A 20,368-nucleotide genomic window follows, 5' to 3' on the forward strand; every position below is an offset into this window, starting at 1 on the left:
GCATCCTCCGGTATCGCCTCTCAGAGGCTTGTCCAGGATTTTCTCCTTACTTTGGGGTCGTTGCTTCTTTCTTTCATTCTTTGGGTTTGGGTTTTTTTGTTTTCCTTACACAGTAAGCCCACCGGTTGCACCCAGTGCTCCACCTCCCTCAACCTTCTGTCTGCCTCCGCCCCGGCAGCGGCGGGGGCCGAGCCCAGGGCAAGCGGGCACAGACCTGCGTACGCCGCTTGCCCCCGGCCCGGCGGGCGGCCCCGGGCACCTGCTTCTGGCGCCGGTGCCGCCGCACGCCCGGTGCCGCCGGGCCCCTCCCCGCCCTGGGCCCACCGGCGCGGGGTCCCCGCCCCGCCCGCCCGCCCGGGGGGAGGAGCGGCCGCGGCCGTTCCCCTTCGCCCGCCGCCGCCCTCCCGCGGCCCAGTCGCCGCCGGCCATGGGCGAGCGGCGGGGGCCAGCGGTCCTGCAGGAGGCGGCCGGGCCGGGGCGGGTAAGGCCGGGGCCGGGCCCTGCGGCGGGTGTCCCGGGCGCGCAGCCGCCGCCGCCCGGGGGAGGTGTGGGCGTGCGGGCGGCTCTGGGGGGCAGCGGGGCGGCGGCAGCCCAGCCCTGCGCGCCGCGTCCCAGGCCTTGCGCCACCTGCCTGTCCGGGGCCCTGTCCGGGCCGCCGGCGCCGCGGCCTCCTGTGCCGCCCGGCTGTCGGCAGCGGCTGCCGCCTCCCCGCCGGGCCAGGCCTCCCCGAGGAGTGCGGGGCTGCCACCGGGGGGACCCGGCCGCGCTGGCTTCACCCCCGCCCGCCCTGAGGACCTGCTGGTGCGGCTCCGTGTGGCGCCCGTGACGGCCCTGGGAAGGGCGCAGGGTCGCCCTCACGTCCTTGCCCCGCAAGGGCTTGGGCGGGTCGCAGCCCTCGGGCACCGGCGCCGCGGAGGCCACTGGAACGTGCGTGTGGCGAGTAAAAGCGGCCGGCCGGGCTTCGGGCCCCGGCGCCGGGGGGGGGGCCTGGGCAGCGCCGGGCTTTGCCTGCCCGGGGCCGGTGCCCGCAGCCCCCCGCGGGGCAGGCCTGGGTGCTGCGGGGGCTGGCTGCCCAGCCGCGACCAGGGGAGCCCGGCCCCGGGGGGTGCCTGAGCTCCCTCCTGGGGCTTCTCCCCGGCGCGACCCTGCCAAGGCAGGCAGGGGTGTGGGAGGGTGGCGGATCTTCATGGCACAGAGCCCCACGTGGTCTTCCCGAACCTTTGTGTCTCAGCAGTACTCAAGTTTCCAGAAACTGGGCTGTGCTGTGTTAGATACAAACCTAAAAAATCCCAGAAAACGTTCCCCCCTGTGAACAGCAGAATGCTGTACCCACTGTGAAGCTCGTTCTGGCCTGCCGGAGGCAAACGGCCATCCTGTGCATCCTGAGCGTAAGGAACCAGCAGCGTCGTGCTGTGCGATGGGTGCTGCCTCTTCCCGGGGTGCCGGCGATCTAACCAGCCTCGCTGCTGGCATGGTCTGCACCGCCCTGGGCTGCCTCAGAGCCACCTCTTGCCTGGGTGTGAGAGGGCTTATGGATACATATCGTGATGGGCCTTGAGCTTTTTCTCTGGCAACAACTGATAAAGGGCATATAACTGAGATACTTGCACGCATAGGCCAACAGCTGTTGCTGTGCGATGGTGGTTGTACCTGTGTATATATGTTAATTGTTTCCTAGTTTGCTGAATTTAAAATTAATGGAAAGAGCTTCAGTACCACCAGGCAGTCTTTGTTGTGCGTTGAATTAATTGTCACCACCAGAAGAGTTTAACAGTTGCAGAATAACTGGGGTATGATATACTGGAGTGCATCTTGCAAAGGGCTGATGATTAGGAGACTGGAGCATCTGTCACATGAAGAGAAGCCACGAGTGCCGAGACTGCTCAACCTGGAGAACAGAAGGCTCTGGAAGATCTCATCAGTGTGTGTAAACACCTGATGGAAGGAATAAAGGAGATGCAGCCAGGGTTTTCTCAGTAGTGCTCCATAATGGCACCAGAGGAAATAGGCATACATTGAAACACAGAAGGTTCCATTTGCATGTAAGAAAACACTCTGGTTTTCGTCGAGGTGGTGAAATGCTGGCACAGGTTGCTCATAGAGGTTGCATGATCTCCATCCTTGGAGATATTGAAACCTCAGCGGGACATGGTCCTGGGCAGTCTGCTCTGGCCGACTCTGCTAGAGCAGAGGTTGGGCTGTGCCTGCTAGCTTCAGCTCTTCCGTGCTTGTCTGAACGGCAAGTAGCACATTTGCATTACAAACTGGACACTATTCGTTATGATGATGAGTGTTGACCGTTCTGTGAACCATCATAGGATCAGGGAAAAGATCCAGGGTGCAGACTGAAAGCGGGAGGTGTATTGCCCTAGTGACTGTTACCTTCTCCAGCTTCCCGTACCTCTGCCAGTGCCCCCCGGGGCCAGGAAGGCAGGGCTGGGAATGCATTGTGTCCTTCAGCACAAGGTGGTGGCTGTTCTGAAGCCCTGGCAGCACTCCGAATGTGCTGTACATCCCAAATTGAATTGGAGTAGTATCTTCCATGAATTTTCAGCTGAGTTGTACCAAGACATGTACTGCGTTAACAAACAGGAAAGGTAACGAGTATTGCTTTTGATAAAACTTTTGCTAAGAGGGATGGAAGCCAAAATGGAGAGACTGGACTGTCTTGGGGCCAGCAGCTGTCTGGTTGTCAACTAAGAAATCAAGCCTGCTTGTGAAACTCCTCTCTACCCCAGAAGGGCTTAGGGGAGGTGGGAGATAGGTTGAGGAGAAGATTCCAGTATGGTGTAGTTTCTGTGGGCCGACCCTTCCTTTATTAACATTTAAAAAAGCCACCTATTTTTTAAAAAAACTTGTACCATTTTCCAGAACTGTGTGGTAGTCCTCTTCGAGGTCATGCCATCACTCGGAGTGTTTAGCTCCAGGAAGCTATCCTTCTGCTGTCCTGCCATCAGGGCTTCCCAGAGTGTACACACTGTGTCACAGACCTTTTCTTCTCTTGCCTTTCTGTCTCGCTGTGTGCAGACAGTATTTCTGGTGTGATGATCCCTCTCTCTGTGGTCTGCAGCGTGGCAGCTGTTAAAGGCCATTGGAAAAATGATAAATGCTCCTTGTCTCTGTGCTGGTCTCTGGTTTTCCTGCCATACTGGAACTTGGGTTTTCCTGTGCTCCACTTCACTTTGGTACGCCAGAAGTACTTTTCAAGTTATCTCCTGGTGTTATGGGCCCTGCCTGCTGGCTTTTCAACGACTTGGGAACAGCAAGGCTGAAGTTAGTAACTGCTGATATAAACACTTGGGGATAGTCCTCAGGTAGCATAGGAAGAAAATGCTGGGCTAACGAGGAAGACTTTGGCAGTGGTTCCTTTTCCAAGGATGATGGCTGGTGCAGAAGCAGACGGAGGGGCTAGCTGCATGGCAGGCCTGGAGAAGGTGCGTGTTAAGGCAGGGTGCCATACACACCGGGCCCAGACTCTCTGCGGCACTTCCAATGGTTTACTGCAACCATCTCTGCATCCTGGCAAATGCAAAAGGTTTTGCGCTCTCGTGGCCTTCAGCAGAGACTCCGTAAGATGATGCTGGGAAATCTGATGTACTTGCATAATACTTAAAAATATAATAAAGTGGTAAAATTGTAACCCAGAAGGTGCTTCCTGGTGTGTTTGCTTTGTGTATCTGTGGTACATAGGCCAGCTATCCAGTGTACATGTGTGTGCGTTTGTTAAACGTGAGCAGAATTATTTGTTTGAGGGTATTTCCCAAACTGAAGTAAAAGATTACTTTTTACTGTGTGAGTGGCTACAAGCAGACTGGGTAGGGAAGGGACTTTGGCACCTCCTAGGAGCGCGGTAGCAACGGTATTTAAAACCTTTTGCTCCCCTTCCCTGCTGCATTATATATAGTACCTCATACACTGCCTGTGGTTAGTTATCCTCTACGGCACTGTCAGCAGGATCTCAGAACTGACCCAGAAAGGTGTCCTGCTGGCTAAACTTTTGATCAGTGTGAGTCACCAGGCCTTCTGGAGAGGTTGTTATGTGCTGTCCTGACAGCTCTTCACAATGGTTCTCTTCAGTAGGTGCTTGGTGATGTGCCTGGCAGGATTGCTGTCTGGTGTTGATCCTAGGAGCAGATGTCCCCGGCTGGAGGTGACATGAAGGCCCTACTCACAGAATGCCCTCTCCATGCTGCTGTTCACTGACTTTGTCCTAAACACCAGCCATCCCCACCTCGGGTGGGCTGATAACTCTCTTGAGGAAGAGCTGTACACAGGCATTCTCTGGAAGCCCTGACAGAGGAAGCAGCGTGGGGATGGGTGACACCAGGCAGGGATTTTTCTGCTGCCTGTTGTTGGAAAGAGAGGCACAGAGCTTCATATCGGCGCTCAAGGGACAGTCTCCAGAGCAGCCTCTGGAGCTGTGCTGATGTGCAGGCTGCCTTCTGCCCACCACAGGATTGCACACATGAACATCCACACAGAGGCTCACTGAGGCACAGGGCTATTCTTCCACCCAACAGGATTAGTTGCTGTGATCTCTTGGCATTTTTAAGAAAGTCCATCCAGGCCCAGGTGGCTGGATTTGGAGGTAACCTGGGTGGTGAGCCTCGCAGAGCTGTGCTGGATGCTGGCTGGCAGCAGTGTGCGGTGACCTCTCACCTATCTCCCCGGGTGCAGTGCTGCGGTGACTGATGTCGTCTCCCGGGGCAGATTTTCTCCTTGCGGTGGGAAGGGCTTTCTCTGCAGCGTGCAGGTGTCGGGCGCTTCCTGGTGCTGGCACAGCTGGGAGGGGCGGCTGGTGTTAGCAGCACTGGGTGAAGCTGGGCAGACGGGTAGTGCTGCCACCCCAGCAGTGGGAGCACAGATGGAGGGTGAGGGCACAGGTATCCCAGGGATGAGTAGAGCATCCACCTGGGGTGGGCAGGTGAGTGCCTGAGTGACATGGGTGGCTTTTGGACCACATCTTTGGGATATGGGGAAGAGGAGGAGTAAGTAATGGCAACGTTAACCAGAACTGTGCTTTATCTTCAGAGCTCCTCTCCAAGCGTGCCTGAAAATGGCTTGGACCCTGATGAGGAGCCTCTCCTCAGAAAAAATCCCCGCCGGTTCGTCATCTTCCCCATCCAGTACCCAGACATCTGGAAAATGTATAAACAGGCGCAGGCCTCCTTTTGGACAGCAGAAGAGGTGAGCCCTGGGGCCGGTGGGTTGGCACAAGGCACTCAGACCGGGGTCCTGGGGCTTCCTTCCTAGCTCTGCTGGTGGCTTCTGTGTTGTAAGGGTTGGAGTTAGTTGCATCAAACATGAGGAAAGCTGCTTCCATAGGGCAATTCGGCGGAGCTGGTTTAGGGCAAGATGGAATTGCATCCTGGGGCGCTTCTCTGGCTATAGAGGGAGCCTAAGTTAGATAGCTCTGATTTGTGGACAGATAGCTCGTACCCTGCTCTGTATCTGCAACTAACTCCTCGACTGTGTAAGATGCCCTGGGAAGTTTCACGTGAATGCTGTTCTTTAATGTTAGGCACTTAATTTCCAGAAAGTTGGTGGTAATCGGGTATTTTCTAAAAATGCTTCTAAGTGACTCCTGATTTCCCTGGTTAGAAGCTTGCCCTGTGTTATAACGCAGGCTGTAAGGTTTGCCCCGAGGCTGCTGGTTAGCCAGACCTCAGCAGTCCTCAGGTCACTACGTTTGCAGCAGCAGAGGCTTCTGAGTGCTGCAGTGATCTGGAGAGGTTACCTGCCAGCGGAGCTCGTTCCAACTTGAAGCTTCTGCAGTCTTTGCTCATTTGTGAGCAGTGACCTGCCATTGCAGAGGAGTGAGCTGCAAGCGCTGGCAGGGTCTAAATAGACCAGAAAGCATCCTGGAATGGTGAGGCGCAACTCTCCGTGAAAATGCTATTCCATTGCCTGCCTGGGAGACTTGTGCCCTGTTGCAGTAGAGATTGGTTTAAACTGTTAAGAAACGGCATTTAAATCCTGCCTTACCAGCATCGCCCTTTTACCATGTTACTGGTTCCTTCTTACACTGTCCTGCCATCTGTCAGTGCATTTCCAAATGAACTGGAAAGTTAACTGTAGAACTGGTTTGTGTGTTTATATACACACACGCATATATGCATATGTAATTATGTATTGCCTTTGTATTTTTCACATCTGGCCCTACTTAACTGCTGCTGCAGTTCAGAAATCCCTCCAAAGAAACAAAAAAGACCTATGAGAGGGAGGTTGTGGTTTTCTACTGTGGCTAGAGTTCAGTCTGGCAGACGAGAGCAGTTGCAGTGTTCACCCTGGCACGTTCTTTGGCAGGATGGAGGGCAAACATCTGCCAAAGGCAAATGTCCCCTCGGTCCTTCTTTTGGCACACCTGGGTACAAGTTCCTTGGAGTACCAGCATTTATTTCAAGTAGAGTTTAAGTGTCTCAGAGTGAGCTCTGCTTGCTGGTGTGTGTTTGTGCTCATGACAGGAAGATACAAACGCTTCTCAAAATCTCATTTTCTCATAATTCAATAGACACTGATTTTTATTCCAAATTACAATAGTGTAAACTGCAAAGCAAGCACGTTGATGTTACTGTTGTAGAGGGAGACGTCAGTACTGTGGTGTGTCTGCTGTCTTTTACAGTCACGCGTATTTAAATCCTCTACATATAAAGATCTGAGAGCAAATGCCAGAACTCTGCCTTAGTTATTTGACTGGGCTGCTTCTGTTCTTACAGAATGACAAACTCAAAAGGCCAATAACGTTCTTTTTTCTTTTCATTAGGTTGATTTGTCAAAGGACCTTCCTCACTGGAACAAGCTGAAAGCAGATGAAAAATACTTTATCTCTCATGTTCTGGCATTTTTTGCAGCCAGTGATGGAATTGTAAATGAAAACCTGGTGAGAAGGCTTTACAGAGGGCTTGAATACTTACTCATTTTATTGGCTTACTGGCTTTTCTTTTGGGTCTTCTCACATTAATGCATAAGTTTATTAATTGTGTACTTTTTTTTTTCTTCCCATCATTTCACCTTTGCTCAGGGGAGTAAGCAAGTTGTTCTGGGACCAGTGCCTGAGTTAAATTTGGTTTACTGTGGTCAGTGAGACTCCAAATCACATCACTCTTGGACACAGTTTTTAAGTTCACCCTTCTGCCTGGCTGTGTTGATCTGCATTTCTCAGTGACTTAATAGAACCTTACACTTCTTCCCATACTTGTGTTAGATGAGAAGTAGGGAAGGGTTGTGCTGTGCCATGCTCTGTCATCTTCGTTTTGGTAAAATCTATCTTACTCTCACTGAACAGCGTCCTAGAATCTTTTAGGGCTGCAAGTGGGTGCTGCTAAAAAGGTGGGGAAATCTTTCTGCTGAAATCAGTTCTGGGCTGCAGAATGTCTCATCACAGCTTATCAGTGGTATCTGACTGCAAATGCCCCGTTTAGATCTTGAATGTCTGTAACATGCAGAATATGTCGTAGTTCATGTGCATATATTGCAGAAACACATCTTATGTCATAGTGTTTTATTTTTTTTAACAATGAACAAAAAGTCTGAGGCTTTGTTCAGTATGAAGTGTTTACTATTGCAATATTTTGCTGTTGTCCTGTGTATGTGTGCCCTCATGTTTCACTGCAGCTCTCTATCCAATATGCACAGCAGGTGTGTTTACTTATTATAGCTAGCTTGCTTTATTTTCTTCTGCACCACACCTGTCCTGTTGACAGACCTGTGAGTAAAGCAGGGCTGAACTGCTCCCATCCTTTCTCTGTGGTAGAGGTTGATTGTCTCTCCTGCTAAGCTTAGAGTACTGTCACGCAGGACTGGTTTTACTGTACTCATTGCTGTGCTTTCTGGTTTTGATAGGTGGCACGTTTCAGTCAGGAGGTGCAGATCCCAGAAGCACGTTGTTTCTATGGCTTTCAGATTCTCATTGAGAACGTTCACTCAGAGATGTACAGCCTGCTGATAGACACCTACATCAAAGACCCTGAGAAAAGGTAAACCTCTAGAAATCTGTCACCTAGTCCAGTGGCACCACTGTTGGGCAGCAGCAGCTGTCTTCTCTTTCATCCTGACTTACTGGGGGAGTTGGGGGTAGTTCCTTAAAGCTTTCAAGGCCTGCCTGCCTGACCCCCAGAATGGAGAGGACTATTACTGACCAACAGACATGCGTGGGAGTGTCATTAATGTTTGTGTGGATCTTTGAGTACAGGAAGTGCAGGCAATGTGAAATGCTCTTAAAGGTTGGGACAAGCTCCTTATGGTTATTTTGCTCCTGAGGTGCTTGTTCTGACATCAGCAAAGGGTTTGCCTTGGGGAACTGAGTGCTCATGATCCAACAGGTGTTTCTAACTTATGTAATCAATATATTGCATCCTTTCAGCTTTTTTGTTGTCGGTGCTTTTTCATACAACTTGAACTGCTTTTTTTTGAAATACTGGGTTCTCTGGAAAGCCCCATCACTTTTGTTGTCTGGAGAACTTCCTGGTTTCAATAGTAGTACGTTTGAAAAGAAGCACTTTCCCTTAGAGGGTCCACCATGGCGATGGTCAGGCAGAGCTTGGTTGCCCATGGTGGCATCCTGCGTGGTGACAGTAGGAGGAATGCAAGATTTCCTTTCAGGTGTTTAGCACAGGAACAGAGCCTGTGCCCGTGGGAATTATCTGGTTCCTTTTTGTGGAGCTGGGCAGGATGAGGTTTAGCTCGGTGTCTAGGAAGTGGCTGCCATCTGGCTTGGAGTCTTGAGAGGCAGCATGGTCTGATGGGTGGGCACTCCTGGGGTGGGACATTTCAGTTCACTTCCTATCTGCAGCTCACCTCCACTGAGACCTTGGGTTTGTTGCTTACTGCCCATCTGCCTCCCTGTGTCCTTGTTATTGGAGACCATCACCCCTTTTGGGTGGGAATGGTTTCTTACTTGGGTTAGTTCAGAGTCTAGTGTAATGGGTGCCTCTGCCTGGTGGAGCCAGTGGGGACAACCAGAGCAGATATATACATAAATCCATTCTTATTATTTTGATGTTTTCTCTTTGTTTTCTTCTATAGGGATTTCTTATTTAATGCTATTGAAACAATGCCTTGTGTCAAGAAGAAAGCAGACTGGGCTCTGAAGTGGATTGAAGACAGAGAATCCACTTTTGGTGCGTAGCTTCTTAAAAACTTGTGTTGCACATGTCACAAGCTAACCCTCTGGGAGTGAGCTGCATCCCTGGGACATGAAATGAAATTCTCCACAGATGTGGCGTGTGGGTCTCTGGTTTAACTAAAGAACTGGAAGTAACTTCTGGTGAGCATGCGTGTTTTTATCTTCAGCTAAAGTGATGTAGTAATGACAGTGCTCACTAGAATCATGTTATGAAAAATGCTTTGGGTTTCTCTGTCTTTTTTTTTCTTTATACCAAATAAGCCTAGTTTCTTCAGTTTTTGCTTGTAGACCTTGTTTTCTAGGAGTTACAGGTTTTTTTCACCCAGTTGTCTCCTATTTTGTACTCTGGTGCTCAGAACTGGGCAGCTGGAATCTTGCAAGTTCAGGCTTTTCCTGTGTTCATGTTCACACAGACAAATTCCTGTGTGATGTTAGCCCTTTTTTGGTAACAGCATGACTGAGCCTGAGCAAAAAAGGGTTCGAGAATCGTTTGTCTCTGGTGTTTCTGATTTGCTCTTGGGACCAGGTTTCTAGCTTTTGTACCTCATTTCAGAGCTGTGACACTGGCTCAGCTTCTATCGGTGTGGTGCAGGGTGTCCTTTCCAGGGTTTTGCATGCAGCTTACGATGTTGACTCTGAAGGGTGTGTTGTAGCTGAAATGAATAATGGTCAGACTCTGGTGAATTTTCTAAACCAAATATCCTCCATACTTAGAGAAAGCATAGGAGATGGAAAGACTCAGCGAGATGAACAAAATAAACCTGAATATCATTATTTTGCAGTATTTGTTGTTCACAGCTCTTGTTTGAGCGAGGTTCTTTTTGTAGCTGTAGATTCTCCTGTCCTGGAACATCCCACTTTCTCCCAGTCTGCCTTTGCTTCTTGTGTGTGGAGCCTCATCTTCATCTCTTTCATTTGGCTTCCAGCAGTGTGGGATATGCCAAGAATCAGAAGGTTCCCAAACCCAAAAAACAATATCCCCTCCACCCCCTGGTCCCCAACTTCATGCATCCTATCCACATTTTTGTAAAGTATATTTCTGCTCTTCTGGATTTTCATCTTATTGAGAAAACTTCTGAAGTCTAAAACATTTGAGGGGGCCAGGTCTTCCAGATTATGAGATACGATATATGAAAGTGGCTGGCTGGCTTGTTTGCTTGGTGTTTCCTTCCAGCTTGGGGACCTGGCCTGCAAGTGGGTCTCCACAGCTTTGGGTGGTCTCTCATGCTGAAAGTTCAATTGCCATATTGCTGTATCTGTTCTGTGGAGTCTCAGCCTCCCAGCGTGTGCTCACGTTATGTGGTGCTGCTGGTGGGTAATTTTTGTTTCAGCATTCATTTGTATTATAGCTAGTCAGGTGGAATATAGTAAAAACTGTGTCAATATTCAGTCTTGTGCTTCATTAAATCTATCTTGTACGAGCAGCCTTCCTCCAGTCCTCTCTAGAAGTAACATAAGAGATCTTTAGTGTTGCCAGACAAATTATTCCCCTAGAAGCGTCATAGAAGTTACTAAGATCGTGTCACTCTTCACGCTTTTTTTTCTAACTTGAATTTCTTCAGATGAACCAGCAGATGGCATTTGCATCCCATAGAGGATGTGGGACATTTGGCTTTTTTGGGGTTATTTTCTTTTTTAAACAAAATTCTATGCAGTTCTCACTGGAAGAAGGCACCAGCACTTAATGCAAAAGGTTTTTGTGTTAGAATATACTCATGGATTTTTTGAAGCTGTTTAAAATAGAGCACATCTAATGATGTGTCTTTACCAAGCAGTCAGATGGTCTTGCAGTCTGAAGAAATACATTCCTGTCGAGAGTAAGGAGAACTGGGACCAATAATGCTGTGTTTTCCCTTGATGAAAGGTGGGATATCACAAATTGTTGTTTTCTTCTTGATGAATTATGGTCTGTGGTCTTCCACTCTTGCAAGAATATGGTTTTGTGTAGATTCTCAACAAGCAGAAATTCAGGTGTAGGATTTTCTGTTTAATTTATAGAAGGCTGACTCTTCTCTCAGTTTTGTCTATTAGTCATACAGCCATTTTCCTGCCTTTTAGGAGAAGGCGATGAAGGACTACCAATGTCATGGCCACTTTGGACAGTTACATTCTTTCCCTTCCGACCTGTGACAGTTTCAGTGGGTGCCCTGGTTCTTCAGTTCTGCTGGGGTTGCCTGTGGTTAAGTGCTGTTACATGTGTATACCCTGTATGCCTCAGGATGTGCCAAAAGATGCGGTCAGATACGGCACCTGGTGCTGCAAAGGGGTTTACTCCTCTCCAGCATTGGTCTGTCTGCTGCAAACAGTGCATCTTCCTGATGAGCAATACGCTATTTTGTGTCTAACTGAAAATGTGTTATGTTAAACAGGTGAGAGAGTGGTTGCCTTTGCTGCAGTTGAAGGCATCTTCTTTTCGGGTTCCTTTGCTGCTATATTTTGGCTGAAGAAAAGGGGCCTGATGCCTGGACTGACTTTCTCCAATGAACTTATTAGCAGAGATGAGGTAATTTGTCATGTTCTACATACTGTCTGGGAAGGAAAGTGAGTTTCCAGGGGAAGGGCAGAATTATATTCACGAAGATCCCATAGTCTTGCCAGAGTGGCCCACCTCTGGTGGCAGGGAGGGTTGAAGCAAGGGCAAAGAGAGCCGAAGGCAGTATTTGGGTAGGAACCAGTGAAAAAGAGAATCCAGCAGTGAGCAGGGGATGGATGTGTATCTGGGTACAATGGAGCCTTTTTAATGTTGACAGTGGTGGAGGCCAAGGAGGCTGTAGTAGTCTGAGTAGGTTCTCTGCTAGCCAGCGTCAGCAGTAGGGTTTTCCAGGGAAGGTCCACTGTCCTGGTAGGACAGAGGTCCTGGTTACCTGCCAGGTAACTGCAGGCCATGCTCTCTAGAGCTTCTCCTGCAGTAATCCTTCTGTGACTGCTTTAACATCACCTGCCAGACAGCACAGAGAAGAGAGGTACTTTCTCCAGAGCAGTGCCTGACCCTGTTCCTGCAGCCTGACGGAGGAGCTGTAACTTCTGACATGTATGAAGATTGGAGTCCTGCGAGGGAGCAGGCTATTCCCAGAATATTTGTGAAAAGGGGAAAGAAGCAGACCTCTAGTTAAATGTTACTAATGAACTTACAGTCTTAGGTGCTGCTGTGTCCCCCTGTTTTTAAAGGGAGTAAACAGAACTGTTAGCAGTACCTCAATGCATAGTATGATCAAAAGGGTGGACTTTTTGGATTGAAGGGGATGTTTCTTTTCCTGTGCTGTGAAGGGAGGCAAAGGCCTGGCTGTCTTAAGGACTGGTGTGGGATTGCATAGTCTCCTGCTGCAGTGGGGGCTGGCTTGGGCAAGGACCTAGCTAGGACGTGACTCGGCCTTGCTCTCTGCCTTAGCTGCTGCAGTCGAGTTCAAGTGGCCTCCTGTACCTCTCCCCATCTGCCCCTAGTTGTGGGTCCCAGAGCTTGCAGACGGCCTTCTGCATCTGCCGTCTAGCCAGCTGTGGTGGGCTGCTGCAGTAGCAGCAGGTAGCGCTCCCCTCCATGTTCTGGTGTTCCTGTGCAGCGATAGAATCTCCTGGGAGGGGCAGCTGCAGAGCTGCCTTGGAGGGGAGTGCTTCTTAGCTGAAGATGTGATGTGTCTAAGGGGCTGTGTGTCAGCACACTGAATGTGGCAGGCCACGTGCTGACAAGTGCCCTTTTCTTCTCACTGCTTCCTGTGCTGCTGCCTGCCAGCTGGCAGCGGTTGCTTACAGTTGGGGCCTGTCTTTAAGGCATCGCACAACTTATGGTGCTGTCAGCGCTGAAAAAGTGGAAAGACCAGTTTTGTGTACAGTATAAACATGCCAGTGGTTTGAACTTAACAGGGTTGGTCTAAAAGAATCAAGAGCTTTATCATAATGGAAGTAATTTCCATGGATTTGATAAACTGTTTTGAAAGGAGACATCTTACAAGATGCCTTTAATTTAAAAGACACTTTTGAAGAAAGTGATATGATCAGTAAGCAAAACCAAACAGCTCTTCAGCCTTGACCTTCTTTGTGTCTCCTGTTTCTGAGTCATCATGAACTGATCCATTTGAGTGAGGAGGTATTTGTTTGTTAGAAGGATCATTTCTATATAGTTCCTCTATACAGCACTGTGACTGTACTTCTCTGCAGAGCTGAGCACCAAAAGACTGAATTTTTCTTGAGCTCCGCTGGCGTAATTCCAACTGCAGAGCTGTTATGAGGGGTAAGGCTTGGTGCACACAGCACCTGCATTGCAAACCAGGAAATGCTGTTACAAAAGCAGTGGCAGTAAAAAGAATCCACAGTGGAAAACTACATGAACTGTTTTCTGATGCATCTGATCAGATAAGTGGTTAATGCTCAATATGTTTTTTGAGCTGCAGGCTCTGTTCCCAGGCTGTTCTTTGAGCTGGTGCATCTCTGATTCTTAAAGGTGCAAAGCCGCTGGGAGCACCAGTCAACGGAGCATACTGGTTTGGGTGAGAAGCCAGGCATGTCCTGCATTGTGCTGGTGCTGGTGCCCTGGACAGGACCGCAGGAAGCCCTGCAGCAGGCAGCTAATGCTGTCCCTAGAGGGGGAGTATTCCCCCGGTTATGTTTTATTTCAGGGCTGTTTCATGACCTGAATCACTACAAACACTTTGTAGCCTTTCTGAAAAAGATTTTGCTGCTTGGTTTTTGTTTTGACCCTCGTTAACAATAGCACTCGTAGCCCATAGTCTGCCAAATCCTTCTGATGGGTTTCCACTCTGGGTGTGCCCTCATGGTGCTTGTAGACTGTAATTACCACCTTGCTGTTGAGAGGAGAGATGGTAGCACCGTGTTCCTTTAGTCTAGCAGCGCTGGCTATGGCTGAAACCAGAGGCTCAAGCTGTAGCCAGGCAAGCTCAAGTAGCGACTGAGGCACCTCTTGGAGCAGCTGTGTGGTACCCCCCCTTGGACTGTGAGGGATCGCTCATCTGATGCGATGTTATCCAGTTATCCAGACTGGAGGTTTTTCTGGAAATCTTGGGAAAGAACACAATTTTCTGGGCTCTGTACAGGATAGCTAGGTGAAATGTAAAGGTGGGTTGAGTTGGGGCACCGTAGCCTGAAGCGTCAAAACCCTATGAATGTTGTGGCGGCACATTCCTTGCGGTAACTGCACGTTGTGTGGAGAAAGAACTTGTTGGTCTTGGATTTTGTGACTCTAATCTGAATCTTCCTTTCTGAAAATTCTGTGAGGAGAAGCAAGGGAAGAAATGCTACTAAAAGAACTTGAAACAAGTATTTCTGTACAGAAATCTCAAAGCAGAGAGCAGGTAAACAGTCTGTTAACTAGCAGGTAGTTTTGCAGGTCTTGACATAGGACTCTTTCTGCAAATCCATCTCTGAGAGGCAGGGACCCAGCAGGGTTCTTTGTGGGATCCCTCACAGTAAAGCAGCTCTCAAAAATATGTACCTGAAGAAATATGTATGCTGAGCATTATTTTGGCGTAGGTGGCATGTGTTGGATTTCAGATCTTACTAATTGGGCTGTAAATTAAATGCCTGCTACACGTGGTAACATTAAGACTGTCAAAGAAGCAGGAGGCTAGGAAGCTTCAACCTGAATGAGGCTGCCCCAGCGTAAGTGCAAACTATGTGGAGGAGGGAAAAAAATTACTTTTTTTTCCGTTGTTCTTTGTTGTTTCAGGGTCTGCACTGTGATTTTGCTTGCCTAATGTTCCATTATTTAGTGAACAGACCATCAGAAGAACGGGTCCGTGAGATCATTGTTAATGCGGTTGAAATTGAGCAGGTAAGCCCAGCTGTGACAGCACCATGGGCAGCACAGGACCAGTCTTATGTGCAGAAATCAACAAATTAATTTCTAACTTTTGAGATTCCATATTTGATACTTGACTCAGGCCTGGATCCCTGATGCATTATACCATCCTGGCCCTCTTCTATAATGGTTACAATAAGAGTGAGGGACTTTCTGATTCAGATGTTGAGCAACTGGGAGAAGCTGAAGCTGGCAGCTGATTTCGTCCTTAATAATGGAAAAGACGAAAGACCATCTTTAGTACAGAATGGAATAGTTCCAGTTGGAAGGGACCTGCGGCAATTGCCTAGTCCAACCACAGCTGTCTCTTACGGAAGAGTTTGTTTACCTCTGTCCTTTCAGGATTGTTGTATCTCCCTGCTGTGTACACATCCCTGCTTGTCCTCTGGAGAAGACAGGGTCTGTTCTGGCCACGTGTACCATGCTGGGCTCTGACTTTTTCTGAGGCTCCTGTCAGGTTCTTTCACGTGAAGTGCTACCACCCATCTGCAAATACAAGTTTCTGCACTGCTGAGTGTTTGGCAGGATTGCAGTTTACTCTTTCTTTTCTGCTGTCATCTAGCTACTGTGATGATGATGAATGCCCCAGCTTTGCCTTACAATGCTGTCTGGTATTGCATCGGTGCCTAAACATACACATGGCTGGGTTCAGCACTCATATATATATCACTGTCCTCTCTGGTCTGTCATTCTATAATGGCTGGAACCCGAGGAAAACTGGAGGTTTCTGGATCTGTTCCTGCTCCCACTAGTATGGTCTGTCGGTTTTATTGAAGTTGAAGCTCAGGCTTACATTGAAACTTGGGATGTTCCAGGGGTGTAGGGAAAGGCAGGTGAGAGGGACAGTAATAAAAATTCTCGTGCCTTTTCCAGAAAAACATGCTAAAAATAAAGGAAGATAGAAACAACTACTGAAAACAGAAGACACTTGTTGATTTTAGTGATGCAAGTTATTTATTCAGACAACTGCCTGGGGAGCCTGGAATATCATAAACGTGTTACTGTGAAGCACAGGCATCTTCTCTCCTTTTCCCTTCTTAAATTTCATTTCTCTAAATGTCGTCTGTATTTTAACTTCTAGGAGTTTCTAACAGAGGCATTACCTGTAGGTCTGATTGGAATGAACTGCACTTTGATGAAACAATATATTGAATTTGTTGCGGACCGGTTACTTATGGAGCTTGGGTTCTCAAAGGTAAGAGGTGCAATCGTCCAAAATGCTGGCCTGCCAGGACAGCCCAGGAAAGCTGTCAGCACAGAGCAGTGCTTAATGTGCCTGGGAGCAGGTCTTATTTAGCGCTTGCACTTTCTTTGAGTGACAGCCGAAACCACAGTATTAATACATACGCTTCACTATTTGAAAGAGCAAGAACAATTTAGGCCATTGTTTCCCTTCAGTTGCTCTGCAAGTTTGTAATGGGAAACTTAATGCTGTGCTCAAGTGCTGAGGTGCTCGAAGGATAATAAGCACCTTGCGTGGGTGAACTTCACCATGGACCGAACTCCTGGGGAGTGACAGGACTGAATTTGCTTGGATAGTTGTCCATAGATTCTACAGCACGTTACAGCAAGGGATGATCTAGTTTGAAAGGGTTTGACTGTTCTGTTTGTTGGGGTTTTTTAAAGCAGTGTTCCCCTATCAGAACACCGGTCTAATAGTGTTTCCCTTCCTTAGGTCTTTCATGCAGAAAACCCTTTTGATTTCATGGAGAATATTTCTCTGGAAGGAAAAACAAATTTCTTTGAGAAGCGGGTTTCAGAATATCAGCGTTTTGCTGTTATGGCAGAAACAATGGACAATGTCTTCACTCTGGATGCAGATTTTTGATAACTTGGCAAAAAATGGTGACTGTTTCCCTCTTCTCATCTCACTTTCTGCTGTGAAGTTGTCTTCATTTCCTGTCCTGGAATGGGAGTCTGCTGGAATTTGTTTCCTGGGTTTTCATGTTGTTTGAGGAGTAAATATGTTTCTCTCCATGTCATTTAAAAAAAAAAAAAAAAGGGGGGGTGTGTGTCCTTTTTAAAAAATTTATATGACTTCTTTTTAAAATTATGGCCTTTTTAAGATTCCCTTGACTCAGTTGCTGTGATTGCTGTCTTTAAAAATGACCTGGATACTACTACTTTTTCAAGATTTTGTTTTAAGAAAGCAAGCTACATATTTACCTCATGTTAGAGTATTTTAATCTAAAAACCAGATGAGGTAACACTCTATGTATATATGTTGCTATAAATTATCTTCACAGTCTATTTTCATGGCTATAGATTTGGTCTAGAGTAAAAGCTGTTCTCTTTCGTCCTGCTGCAGATAGGGTAATAAGTGAGTGTGGGAAGACATTAATAAGGTTTGAACTTCAATATCTTATTAAACCCAGGGATACAGTTTGATCTGCCCATGAACCTGGGTTCTGTCTGAAAACGTTTTTACTCTAGTTGCAAAACTGATGGCTGTTGGTAGGGGTTTAAAGCAAATACAATTTTTGTCTTACAGCTGCTGTTGAGCAGGTTAGTGGCTTTGAATGGTCCTTGAAAAGGCAAGCCTGTTAGTACTGGAGAAGAAAGACATCCTGTAGTTCTTTGGCTTGTGCTGCCTGTTTGTCCCTGCTTCTCTGAACAAGTGCCTTATTAAGTAGTCTGTAGTTGCGCTGAGTTGCGATCAGCATCGGACACTGGAACAGCCAGCTCTGGGTGTTTCCTCTCTTCCCTCTGTTGTGCTGGGTGATTCTCTCATTCTCAGTTTCACTTGTGTGTTGATAGGGTGAGCAGGCCTATCATTCCAAGGGGTTATCCCTTGAGGTGCTACAAACGTACTACTTGGGCTGTAAGGAAGCACTGGTAACGTATGGAGGTGCTTCAGGTTGTGTGTTTCATGTGAGCCATTGAAACCATTGTCACAGAAGAGCTTCTGGAGGAAGGTATTGTACCTTTCAAAAACAAAGTAGTATGGATTAGCAGCATCTTACAAAGGGACTGCTGTTTGGATTTTGGTGTGTTCCAATGTGTGCCAGAAAGCTTTTTTTTTAAAAAAACCTTTTTTTGTTGTCAATGCAGAGAATGGAGCGATTGGAAAATGGCTGACGTACTGCAGTGGTACTTGCGATGGAAGGGATACTATTCACTTGTAGGTGAATTTTATTTGCAAATAGATGTGCTCAATTTTTTCAAAGGCAAAGTGAGTGTACATCAGCTAGACAAAGAGTTCTGCTTTGTTAAACCCAAGCATTTTTTCATAATGTTTAGCGATTTGTATCAGTCTTTCTTTATTGTTGCAGACATCTTGTGCTGCTTTCAGTATGCTTGGCATGAGATGGAACCGACAGCCCAGGGTTATCAGTGATGGGGTGGTATAAGTGATATTTCCCTGCTAGCCCAGATCAGGCATAGCCCTCAGTACCCTTGTTCCATCAAATAGGTCCGCTGCCTTCGCATAGTTCCTAGTGAACAATTGTTCTGGTGTAAAAAATAAGCAGCAAAATGGACTCTTTTTGTTTGGTCTCAGTGAAAGGTTGTATGTAATGAGCATGGAAGCAGGACAGCTGGTTTTTTGTTTCCTAGAGAAGAGCCTGCATCATTTGACACATGGTACTTGGGAGGGGTAGAGGGAGCCTGGAGAATACAGAGAAAAGCTGAAGCTGGTGTCCCTCACTAACATCCTGCAACTGCAAGAGAACTATGGACTCAGAAAAATCCAACGCCTTTTGGAAATACTTTGTTGATGGGGGAGAAGGAGAAAATGTTGTAAATGGGTCTGTTGTTGGAAGAATGGAACCTATTTTTATGTCACTAGAAGTACTAAAAATGCATTTTGTTTGAGTGTTGTGAATTAAGATGAGAGTATAGAGAATATCCAAATATGAAACTACTATGTGCTCAGGTTCTGTAAATGTATATGAGATACCAAAGTCTGGTACAACAGCTCCCACTCCATTTGTGTGTAAAATATGTAGTTTCAATAAAACTTGAAAGTGGAGAGGAGCATGCCTTTGCTAGTGACATGCTTTCTTGGGAAATCTGAAATGATAAAATTGGGCCGTGCTGGAGTAAGTTGCTGTTCACAGCTTTTGGGTTGTGGGAGAAAGTTACGAGTACTCCATACGCTGTCTTGCACTTTGTGAGCGCTCGACTTGCTGTTTCTTGTTCCTGGGAATGGGATTTGCCGTCTAGGGAGCAAGCAAATGTATTTTCCTTCTGGAATTTTCTGGCTCAAGGGTGTATCTCTTGGGAGACCCTTCGATTCAAAGAAGAGACACTCCAGAAACGCGATTTTGATGGGATGGTATCTGATATATCAAGGGCATTGTGCCCTTGGGTCAGGCACCCTGACTGTGCCTGGACATAGCAGCCAAGCGCTGGCCAGCTGGGTCCAAGCTGGCAGAGGTTCACACCTGATGGCACCTGTGCGCTCAGGGGTGTCAGGTCAAAAGTCTGGTCCCTGCTCCCCTTTGTGCCTCCTGGTGACAGGCAGGAAGGGCAGAAGGTTGCTTCCTCTTCCATCAGTGCTGGGTCTTGGGCAGAACCCATGTGCCTCCGAGCGCTCTGGTGGGCAAGCTGGGTCTGGCTCTGCGTGTCTCATGATGTGGTTCATCACGCTTAAAAAGGCTTGATGGGGCTGCGTGGGAGAGAAGGTGCGGTGCATCCTGTCAATGTATAGTCTGTGTGTTCTGGGTTGGAGTGCGAGGCTGGTGCACGACTCGCATTATAGCCAGCAGGACAGAGAAGGTGCTTCTGGGTGGTTTGTCTCATGGAGGCGGACATGTCTTCAATGGTCAAGTGAGCAGATACATGTCTCTGGGGGCTGCAAGGGAAGCTGAGGCTCACGGGTAGAATCCCACCTTTTCACATCCAAAACGGCTGCCGTAGCTCCCGGGGTTCTCATTTCAGCGGACACATGGATTGTAGCAAAGCCCAGGGCTTGATGAGCAGCAGCCGCAAGCGACAGCATGCTCCCAGCCCTGCCTGCCCGTCGTGAGCCCACTGCGCAGTGCAGCGTGTCTGTGACTACTCCCAGCCCTTGCTGGGAAAGCAAAGGGGGCGAAGGCAGGACAATTAGCAAGCTCTTGCTGTTTTTTGACAGCCTGGAGACCGTGTTGCTGGACTGGTAAGATTTTTGCAGCAGATGAGGACATGGTGTGCGTGGCAGCGCAGCCGGAGCCCTGGCGGGCTGGCTCTGCACCACGTCAGTTCCTTGCCCTAGCCTTTGAACGTGGCTCCACAGCAAGTCTGGCCTCCCTGCCCAGCTTGCCCCAGCAGCACCTTCCTTCCAGCCCTTCCGAAGGGGTGATCCGGGCTGGTTTACCTCCTGGTGGAGCCCTTGAGTCAGCTAATACCAAAGTTTCTGTCGCTACATTCTCTAGAGCTCCTTCTGGGAGAGAAACGGTCACCGGAGATGCTGGTGTGTTAATATTACGTGTGGCCCTGGATGTGTTTGCCAGGAG

General features: G+C 48.2%; 1 protein-coding gene across 1 annotated transcript; it reads left to right on the forward strand.

Moving 5' to 3' along the window:
• Window positions 1-348: 348 nt before the first annotated feature.
• Window positions 349-18,908, forward strand: RRM2B (ribonucleotide reductase regulatory TP53 inducible subunit M2B). The gene is made up of 9 exons (XM_055706343.1): window positions 349-481; window positions 5,032-5,187; window positions 6,764-6,880; window positions 7,843-7,976; window positions 9,025-9,119; window positions 11,494-11,627; window positions 14,802-14,906; window positions 16,015-16,128; window positions 16,609-18,908. The coding sequence occupies exons 1-9, from the start codon at window positions 428-430 to the stop codon at window positions 16,759-16,761; spliced, it is 1,062 nt and encodes a 353-aa protein (XP_055562318.1). The 5' UTR covers window positions 349-427; the 3' UTR covers window positions 16,762-18,908.
• The last annotated feature ends 1,460 nt before the right edge of the window (window positions 18,909-20,368 follow it).

Source organism: Falco cherrug, chromosome 3 (assembly GCF_023634085.1).
Source record: "Falco cherrug isolate bFalChe1 chromosome 3, bFalChe1.pri, whole genome shotgun sequence".
Classification (NCBI taxonomy): domain Eukaryota; kingdom Metazoa; phylum Chordata; class Aves; order Falconiformes; family Falconidae; genus Falco; species Falco cherrug.